This window comes from Dipteris shenzhenensis, chromosome 30 (genome assembly GCF_047967505.1).
Source record: "Dipteris shenzhenensis isolate YYH24624 ecotype China chromosome 30, Dip_SZ_1.0, whole genome shotgun sequence".
In the NCBI taxonomy this organism is placed as follows: domain Eukaryota; kingdom Viridiplantae; phylum Streptophyta; class Polypodiopsida; order Gleicheniales; family Dipteridaceae; genus Dipteris; species Dipteris shenzhenensis.
Genome location: NC_141625.1, coordinates 34,366,604 through 34,389,108, shown reverse-complemented (window position 1 = coordinate 34,389,108; position 22,505 = coordinate 34,366,604). Strand labels below are relative to the sequence as shown.

At 41.8% G+C, this 22,505-nt stretch overlaps 1 protein-coding gene and 3 pseudogenes across 2 annotated transcripts in view; 3 read left to right on the top strand and 1 right to left on the bottom strand.

The window, feature by feature from the left end:
• Window positions 1–22,505, bottom strand: part of LOC147882023 (uncharacterized) — a 45,023-nt pseudogene that overhangs the window by 10,747 nt on the left and 11,771 nt on the right. Inside the window, exons 3-4 of the transcript XR_015543939.1 lie at window positions 6,470–7,721; window positions 6,061–6,363 (exon numbers count right to left, since the gene is read on the bottom strand). The product of XR_015543939.1 is annotated as an uncharacterized LOC147882023 (transcript). The remainder of the gene's footprint in view (window positions 1–6,060; window positions 6,364–6,469; window positions 7,722–22,505) is intronic.
• On the top strand, window positions 16,257–17,230 carry LOC147882026 (uncharacterized; annotated as a pseudogene).
• Window positions 17,880–18,442, top strand: LOC147882025 (uncharacterized). Its single transcript, XM_087401204.1, has 2 exons — window positions 17,880–17,888; window positions 17,963–18,442. The coding sequence occupies exons 1-2, from the start codon at window positions 17,880–17,882 to the stop codon at window positions 18,440–18,442; spliced, it is 489 nt and encodes a 162-aa protein (XP_087257330.1).
• On the top strand, window positions 18,615–20,129 carry LOC147882024 (uncharacterized; annotated as a pseudogene).

The following is a 22,505-nucleotide window of genomic DNA, read 5'->3' as shown; positions in this document are numbered from 1 at the left end:
ACCATATTTAACACATACAAAACTCTTTAATTATGATCAAATAAATGGTCAACTGTACTTTGACTTAGGATATTTACATTGTGGTGACAGTTTTTGGTGAAAGTGTTTGCTTGTTTGATACATATATAAGTAATCTTCCAATTGGGGTGTAATTTGGGGATATGATTCTTAATTTACGTTCTTTCATGAAATTTTCCACACGGTTGACATTCGGATATAACACTAATTACATAATCTAACAATAGATATCGATATATATATAAGTACACTCAGTTCTAAATCAAGAAAAGACTACCACACAAACAAAATAGCCAATCATTGATTGTTTTTTGTTCAATGCTATCACAGACAATAATTCTAGTGGGATGAGAACTGCTCATTCAAAGATTGTATGGGAAAATATATCTAAGTTTCTTAATTCACAATCTATTCACAACGGTAGAGAGAGAAAAGCTTAGTGGTTGAGATATTATTGGGAGACAAAATCGGCAAATATATATTTAAAAAACAAGGAAGATCCCGTCCATTCACTAATAGTTCCACGAGTGCAAATATTCATGGGGACGGTAACACATTTAAGTCATCTGGCGAACCGGATGTATGTTATATGCCCTACCATTTCACCCTGATCTGTCCTGAACATATCCGCTACTTCAGGTCGATTTTGCTTGATTGATGCCCGTGTCGCTTCACTCTCTTTTTTCTTCAACTAATAGCATTTATTTGAGGCTGCATTTTGATATCATGGCACTATCATCTAGTGCATCACTCGTGGAGAAATTCTATGGTAATGGATTTCCCACAGGGCAAACTAAGAAGCAATTACTTCTCATGCGAGAAAGACTTTGGGAGGTTGTTACCGGAGAGGAACCACCTTAGACATGAAGAAAATCAATCAAAGAGCCATAGCCATCATTGGGCTTGGACTTGTTGATTCTCTAGTACACTATACCGATCTCAAGTCTACTGCAAAGCAAATCTGGGAAAGACTTGAAGGTATCTTTGGAAATAAGATCACAAATTCTTTTTTTGAAGTTGATACTTTATGACCTTAAGATGAGTGATGATGACGAGCTAAGTGACCACTTGGCGAATTTGGATCTCTTGTCCAACAACTGGCTAGCCTCAAGTGTGAACCAGAATGACGAAGATAAGATAGCAGTACTCACAAAGAGTATGAGAGGTATTCCCAGTTTTGAGCATAGTCTTGGCAGCTACTCCTTTTGAAGACCTTGTGGCTTTGCTCCTTGAAAAGGACAAAGAAACAAGGAAGATTGTAGCAGCACGACAAAGCCTTCTACAGCTCCCATACTACGCAGTTCTCAGCCTCCCTTTCAGCCCCCTTTCTCACGGAGATCTCAACTCCTCTTTCTCCCAGCTCTTAACTCCAGCTTCAGCCTCCTTTCCACACAGACCTCCACTCCCTTCTCAGCCTTTTTCCCCTGCAAATCTCCACTCTCATTCTCAGCATACTCCGCTTACATGCAAAGCCCTCTTTCTTCGAAACACTACAAAGGAGCCTAAAGCAAAGTCTTATTAAAAGCTTGAGAAAAGCTACATAATCATGATGCCTTATTCCTCTTTGATGATGCCTTATTTCTCTTTGATGATGCTTTTACTGATAATATGCATTGATCTCAAAAGTGGCTCCCATCAGATAGAATAGCCCTAGAGTGTGAACCAGAATGATGAAGATACGATAGCAGTACTCACAAAGAGTATGAGAGGTATTCCCGGTTTTGAGCATAATCTTGGCAGCTACTCCTTTTGAAGACCTTGTGGCTTTGCTCCTTACAAAGGACAAAGAAACAAGAAAGATTGTAGCAGCACGACAAAGCCTTCTACAGCTCCCATACTACGCAGTTCTCAGCCTCCCTTTCAGTCCCCCTTTCTCACAGAGATCTCAACTCCTCTTTCTCCCAGCTCTTAACTCCAGCTTCAGCCTCCTTTCCACACAAACCTCAACTCCCTTCTCAGCCTTTTTCACCTGCAAATCTCCGCTCTCATTCTCAGCATACTCCGCTTACCTGCAAAGCCCTCTTTCTTCGAAACACTACCAAGGATCCTAAAGCAAAGTCTTGTTAAAAGCTTGAGAAAGTCCTAGAGGATATACATAAAATAGCCTTCCCACGTCCGGATTGTATGAGTACTTAGTGATGCCTTTACGTCTCACCAATGCACCTACTACCTTCAATTGAATGGATCAGACTGTTAGAGCACACAGGAAGTTTACTGAGGTGTTCTTTGATGATATTATGGTGTTTTCCAAGAATGAGGCTGAAAATAGGAAGCACTAGCCATTGTGTTTGAAGAGCTCAGGAACCATAAGCTCTACATAAATGGTAGAAGAGTGAATTCTTTCTAGTTGAAGTTCACTATCTCGTCCATATTGCGTCAAAGGCTGAAGTGTGTATGATCCTACAAAGATACAAGCCATTAAGGTTGGCCAGAGTTGACTTCCGTGCATGAAGTCAGAAGTTTTGTTCGTCTGTGCTCATACTACAAGCGATTCATCAAAATGCTTTGCTTATATTGCCATTACATAACCTTTCTAGGAAAAGGAATCATTTAAAAGGCTAAACAGCAGAAAGAAGCATTTCAAAAGCTAAAGGATGCAATCAGCAGTGACCGTGTTACATTTGCATAAACCTTTTGTGATCGAGTGTGATGCGTGTGGGGAAGGCATAGGTGCTGTCCTAAGCCAAGAGGGTCATGTAGTAGCTTTTGAGAGCCAACGATTGCATAATGCCAAGCTCCGAATGACTTTATGAGAAAGAATTATAGGCTGTAATTCATGTCCTAACCATATGGAAACACTGTTTGTGTGGGGCTGAATTCATGGTCAATACTGACCATCAAATCCTCAGGTATTTATTGACTTAGGCAAAGATTTCTGAAAAGCATATGAGATGGGCAAAATTTCTGTCTATGTTTCATTGTCAAATCTTGCATACCTCTGTGAAAATGAATGACGTGGTAGATGCCCTTACCAGAAGACCTTTGGTTAGTGCTATACGATATGTATGCTTCAGATAAAAAATGTTCAGCATATATGGGCTGATTTGCAAGCTGGTCGAACAGTCCCCTCACTCTATTCGAGATGGGTATCTGTACATGCAGAATCAGATATGCCTAGTGCGAACACTGAGGCAGAAGGTTATGGAAGAGTCTCATGCTCCTCTATATGCAGGCCATGGAATCCTTGCCACTATGCAGGCCCTTGAAAGGTATTTCTATTGGCCAGGTCTTAGCAACTACCAGTGGGGGAGGAATGACAACTGCCATCTGGAGGTTTGGGAAGGTGCAGAGAAGGGCAGACGCGGTGCAGATGGTGCAGACTCATACGATGGAAGCAACAAGCCTGTAACGAATACATTTACAATTTTTGCACGTGAACTCTTTGGAGGTGGCGAGACGTTAAAACCAGTTCGCAACTCGACTGCGCACCAGCTGCTCCCTAATGGGAGCGTGTGCACTGAGCCTTACAGCAAGCACTGCCTCACAGTAGGCTGTCCATGGGGAGGAGTCTGGAGGTGTGATTGAGGGCACAACCACGAGGCCGACTGACGCTCTACGCGAGCACGCAGGCTGAGGGATTTAGGAGGAGGACAGCAAGTTTTTGAGAGTACAGAGGTCCACATCCTGGTGGTACACTGGACTCATCTTTTGTATTGTGTCCATATTCATTGGACGGAAAGATATTGCTGGTCCTACATCTCTCTTGTTGGCATTGTCTATTTACATGCTTGCACATCTATCTATTGTTTCAGTACACATGACGGAAGAAGTTTGATTGAAATTACCACCACCATGTGAGTGCCTGGGCTACTTTTGTGTTCTCCTCGTGTGAGAAAGCTTCCACTGCGTGGTACCTCTGTTTTCCAACACAGAGATCACAAGCAAAGCAGAAGAAGGTGGCTGACAGACAAAGAAGATACGTAGAACTCAAAAGGTGAATGGGTTCTGCTGAAATTTGTGAAGGCAGGATTGAGGAAGAGGCCAAGACAAGAGGGAAAGTATTATAAGCTTTCCAACAAGTATTATGCACCTTTCCAAATTGTGCAAAACATTAATGATGTCGCTTTCAGGCTAGCATTTCCAGATTATTAAAATTCATTTCACATAAGCTTTTTGAAGCCATATGTGGCGTCACCTCCAACAAAGAGCCAGTTATAGAAGATCCCGGAAGTGGATAATGAGCTTGAAGAGAAACTTCAGCCAAAACAAATTGTGGCCCACAAGGAAGATCAAAGGTGGTAAAATGATACACAGCTATCTTCTTAAGTTCAAGATTATTCTCCAATGGATTCAAAGTGGATGGATCAGGACTACTTCAAACAAGTCACAAAAAAACAGATCCAAGTCCAATCATGCACATGCATGCATGAACTACTGGCAGGAGTGCTACAGCCCCCGGCCTGCCCCATCGCCACCTCCCCCAGCTACCTCCCGCTGCCTCCTTGGCACCCATCCTCGCCATCCTCTTTCATCCCCTCCTCAGCCTGCTCCACCCTCGGTTTGACCGCTCTCTGTGGTGGCTGTGTGGACTGGCTTTGGACGGCCTATTCTAGCCAGATCAGCATCAGGCTAGACATGGGCTGTATAGGGGCTGCCCCCTTCTTCCCTCAGCCTGATTTCGCCCCCCTCTTTTGTTCTTGTTCCCCTCCTCCTTCCACCTCGCATTTCCTCCTGGCCGACATCTCCTCCTCGCTTCCTTTCACACAGGCAGACGGGGTCCCTTTCAGCCTGTATGGCGACTTCATGTCTGGAGCTGAAGGTCCCCAAGGACACTCCCATTCCAAAATCCTACAAAGTTACTTTATCTGAGCAGCAGATTGTGACCGTGAAGGAGAAAGCTGCAGACTACTCTCGCTCTGCAGTTTACAGGCGGATACTTGGGCACTCTCCTTCATGGGCTCAGCTTCAAGACTAGTTTCAAGCCAGTCTAACCCTGGAGAACAGCCACATCAGTAAGGCGGCACGGGATTTTTATGTTGAAGCTTTCCTCAGATGAGGGGGCAGGTCACCTGCTGGACCGCTCTCCATTCTTCTCGGGGATAAGCTGATTACTCTTGTCCCATGGTATAGAGGCTGCAGCGCGGCTTCTCTCGACACCCAGTATCGGGTTCATTGGCACCCAGTCACTCTCCTCTTCCCAGGCTTGGCAGCGGAGCTGAGGCCCTGTCTTGCGGGATTTTGGGGCACATTTTGGTATTTTGCTTGCAGATTCTTTCGCATATGCAGTGATCAGCTCTAGGGTCCCAAGGGCACGGGAGGCTATGAAGGATCTCTCCCACCTCCCAGAGATCCTAAAGATAGTTACAGATGTTGTCAACCACGGCCCTCAGGCCTTATCCTACAGCAGCAGGCCACCAACTGAAGTAAAGCACACATCTGTAGGGGGTCTCAAAAGGCAAAAAAGCCACCATTTGAAGCATCTAATGTGCACCTTATGCAGCCAGCCCTACAGGTCGTGGCAGCCCAAACACAAGCTGTTTGCAGCTATCTAGCCTGCCAGCAAGTTAGTGTAGTGTTGCACACCAGAATTCAGGTTAGATTTCACACATGTTTGAACCCATTTGACGGCAAATACTCGAGCAATTACATCCAGAGGGTGGGGGCTCTTAAGAGAGTTAATTGAGACCCTATCCAGTGTCCTCTATCTCTATGTCTCATCTGTCCCATCTAATCCCATTTCTCTCTATCTCATCCCTGTTGTCCCATCTAATCCCATTGCGCTCTCCCTCTCTCTCTCTCTCTCTCTCTCTCTCTCTCTGCCCCATCACAGCTTCCACCCTGACCACGGGCTCAGATATTTCTCATATATTAGACATGATATGTTTGTGTTGTATCCATCATGGGTGATGATGCCCGCTCAGTGGCTCCACCCTGTCCTTTCATTGTATCAGGTTTTCTGCAGTCTCATACATCTCATGTATCATAACATGAACACCATTTTAGCATGTTACTTTCGTAGCGCTTTAAGTATTCAAGATGCTCCATCCCTCCCTACTTTCGAAATTCTCAATTAGAGACAGACAGGAATGCTTATGAACGTACCTTTGAGATGCCTGCAAAGCTGCCGGCCTTCACATACAGAGACCTTAGTTGTCTGAGATTCGCAATCCAAGAGAGTTGCTCCTGTGATAGGCTGCCGTCGGCTTCTAACCGTACCATCCTTAGCTTGTGGCAATGCTTAGTGATCATAAGACTGAACTCCCTGCGCTGGTTCACTAGCGAATGGCCCTGCGTTGAGTCCAGTTGCAGGTACCGAACCTCCTGTATTTGAGGAATCGAAGGATAGCTGTTCCTTGCATACTCGCACCATGTTTTCTCGTGAAAAGCTCTTACTGAGACCGGCTCCTACAAAAATATCCTCATTGTTAACACAAATAGTTGGTTATTCATGCATTTACTATTGTTAACACAGTATTTGCGAAAGCGACCTGCGAGTGTGAAAGTAGGTGACCTGCGAGTGTGAAAGTAGCTCGACTATTTGCTCGCCTCCACGCATTTCTTTCACGAACGATATGTTTCTCTCCGTCGCCATTTCTTTGGCCACAACAAGAAACAGATCATGAATCTCCACTTGCCCCCATCTATTCCTGGTGACGAGTGATTGGTCAACCAAAAGATCGAGGTCGTCTTCCTCCTCCATTACGAGCTTCGCCGCCTCAAAGTTATCATGGCGAAGGTAGAGGGCGACATCAAGAAACGCATCTTGAAGTCTCGGGGGCTGGAAACCGATACTGAGCTTGAGTTTCTGGAACACCTCTTGCTCTGCGGAGGGTAGGTCTCGTGCTCGTTCCAGCTGCCGAAGCACACACCTCCACGTGTCGCATTCTCGCCTATTCTCATCGCTGAAGTAGGAGCCATACACGGCCAGGGCCAAAGGAAGCCCGCCACATTGGGGAACGATGGCCTTCACGAGCGGATCATCCCTTTGCAGTGGCTTCTTCTCCCCTTCCCTCCAAGATTTTAGAAGAAAGAGATGCTCGGCATCTTGCGGAGACAGCAGATGTAACCGATAGTCGAGGTAGCCCTCGGTTTGTTCTTGCTGGGTCTTGAAGCACATGCGAGCAAGCTCTGCCGACACGTCTGCAGAGCGAGAAGAGATGAGAAGGCAGCTCCCACGGGGGAGCACGTTTGGCAAAACCTGACGTTGGGGCAGCAGCTCCACTAGGTGCTCGACTTTCCAGACGTCGTCCAAAAATATGCAAATCTTCTTATCTTGATTCTTGAGTGTCTGCATCAAATCTTTGAGGGCAGCTCTTCCTTGAGCCTCGCTGGAAAACTCTACCTTGCTGCCGTCGCGCAGTTGGGTGTATAACTTCTGCTGGAGGTCCCTCAAAGGTGGTGGACGCATTCCTACCTCCACAAAGGCTATTTTGAACCCTGGCGCTTGTGATCTAAGGTTTGCCTCGACGACGCGCATCAAAATTGTCTTGCCTATTCCTCCCTGGCCGTGCAGTCCCACAAGACGTACTCCGCCAGAATCCCGTTTGAGAAATTCCATCACCTCCGACTCGCGCTGCGCCATCCTAACAAGAGGAGTGGGGAGTTCGGGAGCGACGAGGCAGGGATGTTCGATACGATCGGCGGATATCTCGACGAGGACGGAGCTTATACTGACGAGGAGCTTGTCCAAGGCTGCAGTGATGTCGGAGAGGTTCTTGTCGTCGCATTGCGCGCACACATAGGCACGCCAGCGGCTGCACCTCCTGCACGTGCTAAAATGAGTCAGCAACATACATAATCATCACATTAGTCTTATCCATATCCACACATGATGCAAATCACACTTGCCCCTACCGAACAAATCTTTCTCTAGTAACCTCTATGTCCCCCCATACATTGAAATTTCCGGAAGAGGGGTCTCAAGGGGCATGATTAAACTTAAGGGATAAAGAGGGAGGGAGGAGTTTCAATCCGTGTTCACGGAAAACCGGGGCTTAGTGTCAGGTGAACGAAAGAATTTTGATTTTGACCTAAAGAAAATAAAATTGGAGGTCGCAAAAACCTGCACTTTTTTGCAAATATAGTTATAAATTGTGTTAAAACCTCTAAATTTATGAAAATCTATCTCCAATTTTATGAGCTTGGAGGTTTTTTGAATTGTTCCCAAAAATGTTTTGTGTGAACACTAAAGAAGAAGGCACTTGCTAAAGGGGGAGGGGGAATGGGGACCATTTGAAGGGGGCTTTAAAGAAGAAGGCACTATTAAAGGGGGAGGGGGAAGAGGGACCATTTATAGTATTTTAGTTAGCACTAGAGATACTCTTCCACTCTATAGCTTAGTGGTAGGGCTCACATGTGGGAAAGACACGTAGTGGAAGAGAAGAGCCTACCACATGTCACAAAGAAGGAGCTCTTGGATAGAGGCTTGAAGAGGGGAGGATGTGGAAAGACAAGAGATAGGCTTTGACTAGGGAGGAGGTGGAAAGACAAGAGGTGGAAGGAGGAGATAGAGTAATTACCCACAATCCTAGTATTTGTTTCTTTCTATAGACATTACTCTCAAGTAGTTCAGCTCCACAACTACTTGGCTTTCCTCTCCTCTTGCAACTGTGTCTTAGAGCTTTTGCTCTGTTGAGTGCAGCTAAGACTAGAGGATCTCTTGCACCCGCTCGCATTTGGCAACGTGGGCTTGCAACTGTGTGATTCATGATAATTTATAAGTTTTAAAGGATGACACCCTTAAAGTGTCGTGTACATTGAGCATAGTGGTGTCTCCGCCTCTGAGCTTAAAGCTACTCCTTATCGTTGTGCCAGAGTCTAGTATAATGATTGATTTTGGGAAACTCTTTGCTCATCTGTCGATGAGGTACAACCGATGTCTCTTCAACAGTCATCTTGGCGTCAACGTTGTTGTGTCGGAGCGCTGAAAGAAGGATGGAATCCAAGAACCTTGGGTAGCAAGCGGACGACATCCCTGCATACCGTTATTCGGGGATTTCTAATTTTTGTGTCAAAGTTTATGAAAACAATCCAAGTGTATGGACCCTTTTTGTGAATAAAGGGGTCATATTGCTTAAGAAATGAAATAGATATCCTCATTTCTGACTGAACAAGTTTTCTACCTCTTGAAGTTCATGAAATGAGGCCATGATTATGAAACCGTTTTGTAAATGAAGGGTCCATATTGCTCAATAAAAGAAGTGGTTAACCTTGTAAACTAATAAACCACAACAACTAATAACCAAAAAACAAATCTTGAAGTTGCTAGACCCCTTTAAATGGGATGTATAGTCCACCAAAAAAAAGAAAAATTATGTTCGACCTTAGCAAAATCTAGTATTCTGCATCTTTGTTACACTAGCTCATAGTTTTCTAATTATTCTATATTGACAATTTTAATATGTTTCCAACCTACATCACTACAAATGAAGATATGATTTATCACGTAAAAGACACGTTCAAAGTTTTGTGATTGTAAAATCATCCTACAAGGCGTCCCATCACAATTATCACAATTATCAAGTATCAAGTATAGAAATAGCCCAAAGTTTCCATAAGGAGTATTGAAAAAGACTCCAAAACATTATTTTGGTGGTTCAAAATCTCCATCGCAAAAAGTATTATTATAATAGTCCTTTCAAATTTTGTTCAACATCATGAAGGTGTGCAATCTGCAAAAACCAGGCCTTGAGGCATGCAAGATAATGCTGTGAAGATCTCTTTTGTACTCAAGTTAGCTTGGTGACAAAAAATGTTATCTTTTCTATCCATATAAGTAATATGTAAATAATATAGCCCAATTTTAAGTCAAATATACTCACAATATTTTCTATTTTGTTATTTGTTGTATATTCCAATACATGTTCATATTATTTCAAATAAGTTTTCAACCTATGCAAATGAAAATGAAGACATAATTTATCACATAGAAGACATGTTCAAACTTTTGTGATGTAAAATCATCCTTCAAAATGTCCTACCACAATTATCAAATTACTCATGGAAAAAAGGATTTCTTATATCCAATCCAAGGTACAAAAGGAAATGTAACAAATATAGCCAAATTTTATGTCAATATTTTACTCATAGTTTGGTATTTGGCTACTAGATGTGTTGAGTTCATGTTATTTCAAATAAGATGTAATAAATATGTTTGCATGGAATATAGGCATCCAATTTGCATGATCGTCCAATGAAGTCTTCACAATTGCAAGAAGGAAATGGAGAAATGTCAACCTTGTATTCAATACCTTTTTGCATTGATCCTTCTGTAGAAACAATGAACTCAGCATGCTCCATGGCCTTCACGACTGTTGCATCCTTAACAATGCATTTCATGACCAATGACCTCTGAATTCTATCTTCCATTTCTTTGGAGATTTTGTTTCGCCATCTGATTGCTTTGCCATCTCGACGCCGAGGTCGATCTTCATGCAATACTATTGTTTCATCATGGGCTTGAATTGGTGAAGCACAACTTGCACCCACCATCGGAGTTGACACTCCTAATATGACAAACCCCGAGCTTGTCAACCTAGCAATCTCTACACTTGTCAAGGATGTTCCTGATTGAACCTTCCACCTTCCTGGTGATGGTCCTGGAATACCTGTAATGCTAGTTGATGGCTTCCACATGTGGGTTACATCATTTCCACAAAACCAAATCATTTGGGAGCGCACTCCAATTGGTGTTTGAATCCTCCCAAAGAATGATGGTGCAACAACTCCACGTCGATTTTCACGATCCTTTATATTGACAAGCTTGTTACATTTTCCTCCTTGTCCAATCCAAGCCTGGCAACGGACTTGGCTTGTTACACGAACTCTTCATAATGCCCAATTTGCATCATGCACTTCATATTCTTGTACACTCTTGGAATCATCATCCTCAAAACTCTCTGTTGCAAATTTAGTACTAGATTTTGGAGACATGGAGTATCTTTTCTTATTTGCATAACTGTACTTAGGGCGGTGACTATCATCCTCACATATACTTGAAGGCATTGACTTTGGCCTTTTCCTTCGCACAGTCTTGTCATCTCCATCATTAAAACATACTTTAGATACAACACCCATTTCCTTTGCAACATTACTTGTTAGATCAACAACTGTTTTGGCACTAATGTCAATCCGAGATTTTGAAGATCTTTTTTTTAAGGTCTCTAGACTCGGCCCACTTCCGATAAACTAGCCCTTCAAAAAAGATGTATATCTAGAGCTTTGTAAATTTGCATTTGAGAGGTCACTGATAGAGGCATTGTAGAGACCAACTTATTTGACATGGTTCAATCCAGCCCTCCAACTACCATGAATAGACTCTGCTACATTTGTTCTAGGTATCAAGTACTTCTCGTTATCTAACATACTCTGCAAACCAAGCATTGCAGAGATATTGTAATGGCAAAATTACATTATAAACATGATCTAAAAAAATTCAAGAAAAATACAAAACCAACCTCTATAATGTAGTGGCCCCAATGGGAAATCCTAGCATGCCACCATGCAAACCAAGTTTCAAGTCGTGGCAAGTCTGAATCACTTGCATGGCCTGCATTCCACCATGCCCTTAGGCTTCTCATTTCGACTTCTGCAGCTTGCTCTGTAGAGGCATCCTTCCAACGTCTACATCGGATTTTAAATTCCTCTTGGCTGCCAACTTTTATACATGCCTTTGTGTGGGAATGAAGACTTTGCTCCCAATGGAAAAGGCAAGAACGCTCTTTCCCTTCCATTATATTGTCAGGGCCACCATTGAAAGTGGCACGTACAACTCTCCAGTTGGCTTGGGCCTCATCTGCCATGAACCCTTTGAATTCAGCATTGTCAAACCCTTCTGAAACCATTACTTTGGTGAGAGTATCCCAAAATAGAATTTGTGCGTCAGTATCTTCCACCTTGAACTCACAAGTTGCAATTGTTTGCAACTCTTGGATAAAAGGATTATACACATGGCAAGCCATGGTAGTCCAATCTTTCATTCACTTCACAAAGTCAAACAACACCCAACAATGACCCAATTCTCCTCCAGGTCTCATTTTATTTACCAAATCAACCCCTGAACTAGAACCTTGGGTAGACATTTTAAATACATGACACCTGCTGAATGAACTATGTTGCAATTGTCCAAGAAACACTACACTTTGGAAATAATTATATCTACAATGTCTTTTCAAGTATAAAATTCCATCTAGCCCATCTGACACAGGTCGAGAGTCACGTCGACCCTCCTCGATCCATCTTGATAATCTATACACAAACATAAAGTTGGTCAATATTCATTATCAATAACATAATTTAATAAACCAATGCAATAACAAATATTATGGTAATTACCTTCTTTTGTCGAGCAAAGGTTCACATTGTTTTAGCAAATCTTGTAGCTCAACCTACGACATCTTAATCCCATCTTGCACTTTTTTAAACAATAAAGTTTTAGAATAATGTCTTGGACAATTATATTTTGTATCCCTTTAGGGCATATAGCACCACCAGCCCTCACCATTTCAGAAACTTTGGTTTTAATGGCATCCTTTGTTCTTCTAGTCAAACCATCTCCAATGGGATGATTATGATGGCCATGGTGTATGACTGCACGAGTAAGATTCACACCATCTCTACATTCTGGCATGCAGAGTAACATTTCACAGTAACATCTCTCCAAGCAAATTGGTGGATGACCACAATGTATACATGATAAGGAGCCATATGATTCAATTGACACATTTGCTGGGGCCACTCTAATCAATCTCCCATCCCATTGTGTCTCATTCTCTATCCCAATTCTTTTTTTATAACCACAAGTTGCATTTATACAATGGAGGTGACCTCCACATTCCTTTCTACGAACCACACTAGGAAATACTATATTTGTTGTAATAGGATCACTCCAAACATGACCATCAAATTTTGACTACCTTTTGTGCGATGTTTCATTGAAGTAGCTTCAAAGAAAACATCACCATCATAAGTAGAAGGCAACTCATCCACAGTGACGTGCATTTCAACCTTCTCATAGGCCTCACGCAATTTGTTCTTTATAGGTAGTTGCATAATAATCTCAATGACACTATGTTGTTTGTCATTCTCAATGTTGCTAGCTGAATCATGTTTCCTTGCCTCATCATTTTTGTTGCAAACAGAGTAGAAATCCTTTTTGTTTTCGTGCACTTGAGTCTTTTGAATTTCATTCTCATCAAGCTTGAATCTTTCTCCCTTCATGGTGAAAATATCACCAAACTGTGCATCAAGGTGAAACATTTTGTATCCATCATCATGGACTTCGTATTGCAGCTCCATTGTCAAATCAGACCCATTATCACCAAAGTGCTGATGGACAGATATGGATCCAAGTGTGAATCGAAAATGGCTAGCAAGCACCATCTCTGACAACACTCCTCTACCTACGGAAGTGCCAACAAACATATGCAAAGATCTATCCTCATTCTGAATTGTGACAGATTCCATAAGAACGGAATGGTTGAGCTGTGCAACTCAATGAGATGAAGTCCAAAGGGCGAGATCAAGAGCAGAGTGTTCGTTTCAAGAACTCATTTAAAACAAGAGTCTGCCGCAAGAAAAGTTACTCACAAATGCTTTGCACACATTGCCCATTGTTTATACTCACAACTTTGTAAGATTGGTCTTGTGAAAGTCGGCACAAGTGTGACAATAGTACTGAACCATGATGTAAATTTTAGCCATCATTTGTTAACAACAATACTATAATACCATGGACTCTTAGACCTTTTAATCCCCAACCTTTCTTTGACACGTATGGGAGTTATTGCAAGCCATTCTCGCTAGCAATGACATTGCATTATTGCTACATATTCATTCCGACAATTTGATATAAGTATTTTAAAGTTGATAGATAGATATAAATTATAATTGTGGTGAACAAGAAATGGTTGGTCAGCACATCTCTAACCTTTTGAATATAAATTATGATGTCAAAAATATGCCAAAAGACTGTTTCATCAATGAAAGGGGTCTATTGGACTCTATCTTTCATCAATTATTTATGAAAGATAGAGGCCTATAGACCCCTTTCGTCAAAAGACTGTTTTGTCGATGAAAGGGGTCTATTGTACTCTATTTTTCATCATTTATTAATGAAAGGTAGAGGCTAATAGACCCCTTTCGTCGACGAAAGGGGTCTATGGGCCTCTATCTTTCATGAACCATCAATTAAATATAGAGGCTAATAGACCCCTTTCATTGACGAAAGGGGTCTATTGGCCTCTATATTTAATTATTTTCTCCAAAAGGGGTCTAATTGCCTCTATCTTCCATTAACAATAAATAAAAATTATTTTCTCCAAAAGGGGTCTATTGGCCTCTATCATTAATTGAAAATCAATCAAAAAGATATTTAATTGTATGTTGACCTCACACGGTAAAATTATAAACCTCACAATTATGAAAAATTATCAACCTCACACAGTAATGATGTTTAATTAAATGATCACTCATTAGCAATCGAATTCGTATGATAATCATTATAAGTCATGGTTCCTATTAACATCATAGTTTGGTAGCATCTCTATAGCCAGTATGTCGTCCCGTCATGGTGAATAAAATAAACGCATTGATTGTAATGATTTGAAATAATAAAAACAAGTGCCAGCATTAAGTACTTGGGTCGGTCGAGGCCATGTGGTGGTCCCTTGCCAGAAAAGGTGTTCTTTATCATGGAAGAAGGATGATTATTTCTACAAATATCAATGTGAACTTTAATTGTGATGAGAGCACTTAAGAAAATTAAAGGCCAATAGACCCCTTTCGTTGACGAAAGGGGTCTATTGGCCTTTAATTTTCTTAAGGGCTAAAGGGCCATTCATTTTCATGAGAGCCCTTAAGCCCTTAAGAAAATGAAAGGCCAAAAGACCCCTTGGGTCGACGAAAGGGGTCTTTTGGCCTTTCATTTTGTTAAGGGCCTTTCATTTTCTTGAGGGCTTAAGAAAATAAAAGGCGCCCTTAAGAAAATAAAAGGCCAAAAGGGCTTAAGAAAATAAAAGGCCAAAAGACCCCTTTCATCGATGAAAGGGGTCTTTTGGCCTTTCATTTTCTTAAGGGCTTAAGAAAATTGGAGGGAGGGGCCTTTAATTTTCTTAAGCCCTTAAGAAAATAAAAGGCTAAAAGACCCCTTTCATCGACGAAAGGGGTCTTTTGGCCTTTTTTTTTAAAGGGCCTTAAGAAAATGAAAGGCCAAAAGACCCCTTTCGTCGACGAAAGGGGTCTTTTGCCCTTTCATTTTCATATTTTTTCAAGGGCCCTTAAGAAAAAATTTTTAAAGGCCATTTTCCTCCTTGTCCAATTTTAGAAAACGAAAGGGGTCTTTTGGCCTTTTTTTTAAAGGCCCTTAAGAAAAAATTTTAAGGCCCTTTTTTTAAGGCTCTCCCCGCTCTCCCTGCTCTCCCCGCTCTCCCTCCCCCGCTCTCCCCGTTCTCCTTGCTCTCCCTGCTCTCCCCGCTCTCCCCGCTCTCCCTGCTCTCCGTGCTCTCCCTCCCCGCTCTCCCCACTCTCCCTGCTCTCCCTGCTCTCCCCGCTCTCCCCGCTCTCCCTGCTCTCCCTCCTTGCTCTCCCTTCTCTCCCCGCTCTCCCCGCTCTCCCTCCCCGCTCTCCCCGCTCTCCCTCCCCCGCTGTCCCTGCTCTCCCTCCCCGCTCTCCCCGCTCTCCCTGCTATCCCTCCCCGCTCTCCCTGCTCCCGCTTTCCCCGCTCTCCCCGCTCTCCCTCCCCCGCTCTCCCTGCTCCCGCCCCCGCTCTCTCGGCTCTCCCTCCCCCGCTCTCTCGGCTCTCCCTCCCCCGCTCTCCCTCTCACTGTGCTCTCCGACAGAGGATTGGGCAGATTGAGTCTCAGATGATTCGTTGATTCAAGAGCAGGCCCTCTACCCCTGCTCCTCGTAGCCCACTGACCACGCTGCAAACCTCGGAGTCTGCAGACTCCTTGTATCTCCCATTGCTGTTGTTATGCTGCTGCCCGGTCCTACAAACTCCTGCTACAGAAGCGTTGGTTTCGCTTGGCCTTCGAGGCTCTTGCTCCTTGGACTCACAGCTTCCATTACGTTCACCAGTCGCCTCTGGGCCTCGACTATCTCGTTCACTCCTTCTGCATCCAAGGCTTCCAAGCCCTCTCTCTCGGGTTTCGAGCCACACGCCTTGCCATTTTCACGTCACAGGTGCTTTATCTCTTTCTTAAAAGGCAATGTAACTACTCATCTTTTCCTCTGTGTTCGTGTACTCTCTTTGAATTCTTGTAGCGTACCCCCTCATCAACCTTTGGATCTACAGAGCTAGTCTCTTCAAGCCCCATCATCTCGTCAAGTGCAGCTTCAATTAGCAGCATCACGATCAAGCTTCAGGTATTTTCTATTTTGAAGCCTCTTGGGCTTTCTTTGTATGCTATTGAAGTAACACTGGGACTTAATTGACCTTGTAAGTCTATTCTATGCCATGCGATGACTTCTTTTTTTAAATGCATTTGTGTCACATTGGCAGGATGGTAAAAATAAGAACTTTTGAGAGGAGGGGGAGAGGTGGAAGAGGAGAACGAGGAGGTAGGAGAGGTGGAAGGACAAGTAGCAAGAGAAGTTTGCAAGTGGAATCTACACCTAATTTAGAGTTTCAAAAAGAGGTTGAAATTGGAGTTGAAGAGGATAAGGAGATGGAAGACTTTGAAGACACTACTATAATTGTGGAGGAATCTTCTAAGAAGAGAAAGAAAGAGGATAAACAACTGGATGAGGAGTTTGAGCAAGAGTTTCCTGCTGCCCTTGATATTGGTCAGGGGAAGGATGTTATTGAATCTCTTGCAATCAATCCTGGAAAGATTGCTCCCTTGATCTCATTATGTTGTTGTGTTGTAAACACAAGAGTGAGAGGCCTACGAACTGATATGGATAGCCTAAAGCAAGCTCTAGAGACAGAAAAATATATTCAACAGAAAGGAATGTTTATTTTATCTACAACACTTCCGGATGGTGTTTCACAAGAGGTGACAGATGAAATTGAACAATCATGGGATTCTTGTTGGAGGGATGTAAATGCAGAATTTGAGGCACAGATTGTTGATGATGCTGATTGGTCATTTTTGTCTCGAAAGATGTTTTTGTGTGGGAGGGGAATCACTGGACTGTTGCATGGATGTCTCTAATCGAAGAGAAATTTAAGACATCAAAGGCATGGCATATTCAAGTTTTAGCAAGTTTTATTACTCCAGAGAAAGAAACAGAAATGAAGCTAATAGCTATTCTTCAAAGGTTCAATCTGTAAGTGCGAGTTCTTGCTCATATGTGTTACTTTTTTTTTAGCTTTTAAGGGTTTTGTGAACAATTCTTAATATGTTTGAAGCTATATATTTTTTATTTTTCAACCTTAATGGAACAACAATTATTAAAACAAATCTCAAGGATTATTTGTACAACACGAAGACAATGTGTTCGTGTGATGAGAATGAGTACTTATCACTTTTTTCTGAGGAAGAAAAAAAGACACTTGAAAAGCATAGGGCAAATGAAAGCAGTAAAGGATCAAGCACTTGGTATCCTTTGACATCTCTGATGCTAGGGAGAATGGTATTTGCAGTAAGTGTCATACCATTTGTCATGGATGTCTTTTGAATTAGAACTAACTACTTCATTGTACTCATTCATTTCTTTGGAATATATTTTAGCCACTATACAAGTAAGATTATGAGGCAAAGGCAAAGGAACTTCAGCCAAATTTGAGTGTTGCTGATATGGAGAAAGCACTTAAAAGTATTGAAAGGATGTGAATCTCAAGTACGGTCAAAAAATGATCAAGGTATGGTTAATTTAATGATCCTTGGATGCATATAGTTGATTTTTTAAAGTGTTCGAATGTTTTTTGAGATTGAGAAAGAACGTTAAAAAAGGATGTAAATATGATCTTTGTTTAGAAAATGATCAAGGTATGGGATATGCATGTATTGTATGATCATAAAATACACTTGAGTGTGACGATTGCATGATTGTTTATATGTAGATTCTGTCTATTGTCAAACCAACAAATGGTGAAGATTGGTTTAATATCTTGTGGAGCCTCCCATTTGATGATAAATTCTCCATTGTCACATTGGAAAAATTGTATAACATCTCCATTGCAAAGGTCTCCAAGGAGACACAACTAGCAACCCTCAGAATCTTAGGGTCAGATTCAAATTTGAGAACAAGTTATGGGATGCCAAAAGCTGATAGAGAATTCATAAAGTGGATGGCGAAAGAGGCATGGATGGATCAGTTGCTTTGTGAATCTGAGAGGTTACTCTCTCAGGTCTTGATTGCTAGTCAACAAGCTAGCTTTGTGCTTCCTCAAGATCCTACGTTGAGAGAGTATTTTGGGGAGATACAAGCAATGAACAGACTTGAACTTTATGAAGATTTAAAGGATTCAATGACTGTTGCTACAGCTGCAACAGGACAAATGGAGATGACGAGGGCATCTCAAAGATTGGTATTTAGGTAAGCAATATATGTTTTTTCCTTTTCAATTAAAAATCCATCCTTGAGTATTTCGCTTTTGTACTAAGACTCTTATTGTATGCATATTCTTGCAATCCTTAAAAGCTGTTGGTAAGATTGAAAAATTGTTGCCCATATGTCGAGTATGGACAAAAATTCAGGACTTAAAATTCTGTATGTACTCTCCAAACATGATAGAAAAAGAAGGGAAGCAAGTGCTCTCTGAGTGGGAGAGAATGATCTGCCCGTGGTGGCTCGATATGAAAAAAGGATGTTGCATCGAGGAGGAGGTAGAGCTGTACACATAGTATAAAAAGGAAGAGATGGGTTCATCAAGCTCAAATTCAGTCCAGGAGGATGATGCAGTCATTGAGATTCAAAAAACACTTGAGAAGATGACTAAAAAGGACAAGGATTCAAGTATGGAACTAAAGAAGGGTGGTAGGCCACCAAAAAATCCTGGTACTAATAATGGTAAGCCCTCGGTGTCTTTTTTCAAGCTGTTATTTGTTTGTGTAACATATGTTGTTATCACTTTGTGTCTTTACATATGTGGTGTGGATACAGATGTGCAGGTACTACAGTCTACACCCATTTTGAAAGGATGTAAATGGAAAGATAGGTCTATCTGCTTTTTGTACATTCCATTGGCCTCTCTAACTTTGAATCAGAGTGGCACATGTGATGCTTCACATTGCAAGGTTTGGTGCTATGATTATGTCGAGTTTGGGAAGCAATTGTTTGTCTCAAACTTCACACAAGCCTATATAGACATGAAGGAATACTTTTTGGGTCTTGGAAGTGAAAGAAAAACAAGAAATGGTAAGAGTGTTGCTTGGGCTACAGATTTTGTCATTCTTGATCTACCTACACAGCTAGAAGCTCCTGGAGTAGAGGATTCCACATCTCCATCTTGGAATTTATTAACATAGGACCATGTACGCTACTCCTTGCTAGTAGCGGCCACAATTGTTTCAGATTCTGGCTGGATCCTAGTTATGTGTGCCCCTCACGTTCTTCATTTGGTTGAGCGTTATGCTAGGATCAGCAGATTGGAGTTTGCATGTCAAAAGTACATGCAATACTTGGATGCATATTGTACAATCAAAGTTGGTGGTATTGATCATAAGGTGAGACAATTGTCTTACAATGACCTGTTGAAAGAATTTATGCTCTTGTATAATGAAATGGCTTGTACTAAGCATAAGTTTAATTCTTTTCTTTTCTTTAGGTGGATGTTGTGGTTTTATGCCTTCTTCATCGGGCTGGTATGTCTTGTGTTTGTAATCCAAAAAATGCTTCCATGGTTGGTACCAAATTGGGCATTGCTTTTGGAAGTAGTTTGTTTCATCATTATTTACCAACAAGTGAGTAGACTATAAAACATGGAGAGAGTATTCCATGGAGAGGTGCATTGGAGAAGGCTCCATGCATGATGTTGTACTTCTTGGAGTTGTTGTGTCCAATTTCTGGACATGGTGGACTTAGGTGCTGGGACTGGTTCTATGCAAAAAGCATGCGTGCATTCTGGGAGAGCATGCTTATCTATTGAGAATGATCCTGACATTTGCTATTCTATATTGCAACCATTTTTGGATGGACAGAAAGGAAAGGGAAATGTGTCAAGCAACTATGGGACTCTAAATGATTCTGAAGATGTGGAAATGGTTATTAATCTTCCAGATGACTAGTAACTATGTTACTCTTTTGTTTTATCTTTTTAAACCTATTTGTTGGAGAATATTTTTATCAATGAGGCATTGATATTGATTGATCTATTTTAGCTTTTTGCCTTCTTATGCAGGTGCTATGGCTGAGATGATGTGTAATGACATTGCATTCAATGCCCCCATCAAAGAGAGAAGGCATCATCGCAATATCTATGTGGATGACATTAGTAAAGAAGATTAAGTCTAGTGATTTGACATGAGTTTTTCCCTTCAAGCAATTCATTTTGCTTGTGATGCCCTAGATTTGAACATGCATAACTTTTGTGGTCTCTTGCACCTATTTCATTTGCTAGAGATGTAGTAATCATATTGAAGAACTATTAGTACATCATGTGAGTACCCATGAATATTAATCTCAATATCACATATTCAATTTTGAGCATGTTGGTTTCATAAAACTATTTGCTAGAGATGTGACAATTATGTCATATCTTACTTAAGGTTTGCATGTCAAAACTATGAGAGGTGTACAAATGATCATCATGGTGAATTGAATCTTAAAGTATCTCCTTGATGCAACTAATAAATGTTTCGGCATAGATGGATGCAAATTTGCACCCTAAATTCTTCACCATGTGACTTGCAATCATTTCATCGATAAATCACTATCTATCATGATAGTATGAATTATGGATGATATAGGTGGAGGGTGTTGAAATGAAGTAGACATAAAAAGTAGTTTTGTGAATAAAGGGATCTTATAAGCCCTAAATACTATTGGAAAGAAATGTAATTAAATGTATATAGCATCTTTGTGGGGTAGTTTTATGACTAAAGGGTGTCTGATGTTAGCGGCGTCTTTGTGGGGTAGAAATGTATATAGTATCTTCTTGGGGTAGTTTTATGACTAAATGGTGTGTGATGTTATGATAAAATTGTCTACAAAATCACAATATAGGCCATGCTCAGAAATGTGCTCAGACCAAGACGCTCAGCGAAAAGACATACCCCCGTTATTCGAACCTTCCAACTTCTCAGAAATCAAGTTTGGTATTGCAGCTGAACTATAATCAAGCGCCTGGATCATGGTCTAAGGCTCAGGACCCAATGCTGAAGAAGCACACAAGACGTCTAAACAAGCGCCAACTCCATTCAATACATGAAGACGTGTAGTACACAGAGAGAAGCCGAGGGGAGAAGCAGGAATCAAATCGATTTCTTGTGTCGGCCATTGAAAGGACGTTTGTGATACTCAACAAAATTTCTTATTTCGTCCTAAATTATGTAAAGCAAAATTATGAAAAGCTAAAAAGCTTCAAAATCTTTCAATCTATATCAATGGTTTACTCTTATGACACGTGGCTCTCAACCAAAGCTCAAGAAACCCAAACTTCTCCCTAGGCTACCTACCATAAAAAATTAATCAACCCCTTGTCCTTTGCCACATCGCTTTTCCTTTCCCTAAAATATCGCTTCCTCCACCTGGTGTCAACCTTCCTCTCAACCTGTCCTCCTCCTCCCCCATCTCAACCTTCCCCTTTACCACTCTCCCTCTGTTGCTAACTCTCAGCTACAACCTCCAAGCTCTCAGAAGTGAGCTTCTGTCGTACTGACCAGTGTAGAATGTTTGCTAAGCTGGAAGGATTCGTTCCTCAAGGCATTATACAATGCGATGGATAAAGATGATCGAACGATCAATAGCTTTTGCATGAGACAACAGCAATGACCATGCTTGATTATCTTTGCTTTTTGTTGTGTCAAGTTGTGCTACGATGAGTTTCTAGTTGCTTTTGAAGCTCTAGGTGACCTCAAGATGGTTCTCGCAGGGACACGATTCAGTGATATGAAATGTGAAATTCTCCCACTGTTCTAGGTACTTTGATGGAGGGCAGCACCATGGAGGCCGTCCAGTTAATGAGACTAACTTGAAGCCCATTTTGCTAGGTAAGGCTGTTACAATTTCAAATGTTTCTTCTTTCTACAAAAGTTGCATGGAGATGGCTTCAGTGATTGGTCACTTGGAAATGGACATTGAGATTTACAGTGGAACCAAGAGAGTGGAACCAAGAGATGTAGTATTTGTGTTGGAAGAGGGTGTGGCTATCGAACAATGGTGAGCGATGGCCAGGGCATTTGGGGACTTCTGCCTCAGAATAGATGTACTGCTACTAGTGCATGCAATTCTTGTTATCGCAAACTTGTGGACGGATCTTTCTAATGTCATGAATTCTAGTCAATCGAAAATATTTTGAGGAGGATATTTGAGTATGGAGCTTTATGTTCATTATGTGGGGCGACCTGAGGCAGGAGGAAGGGCAGGGGAAGGGAGAGGGCCAGCGTAGGGGAATGGGAGGAGAAAGCGAGGGGTCAGGGGAGGATAAGGGAAGGAGACGGTAG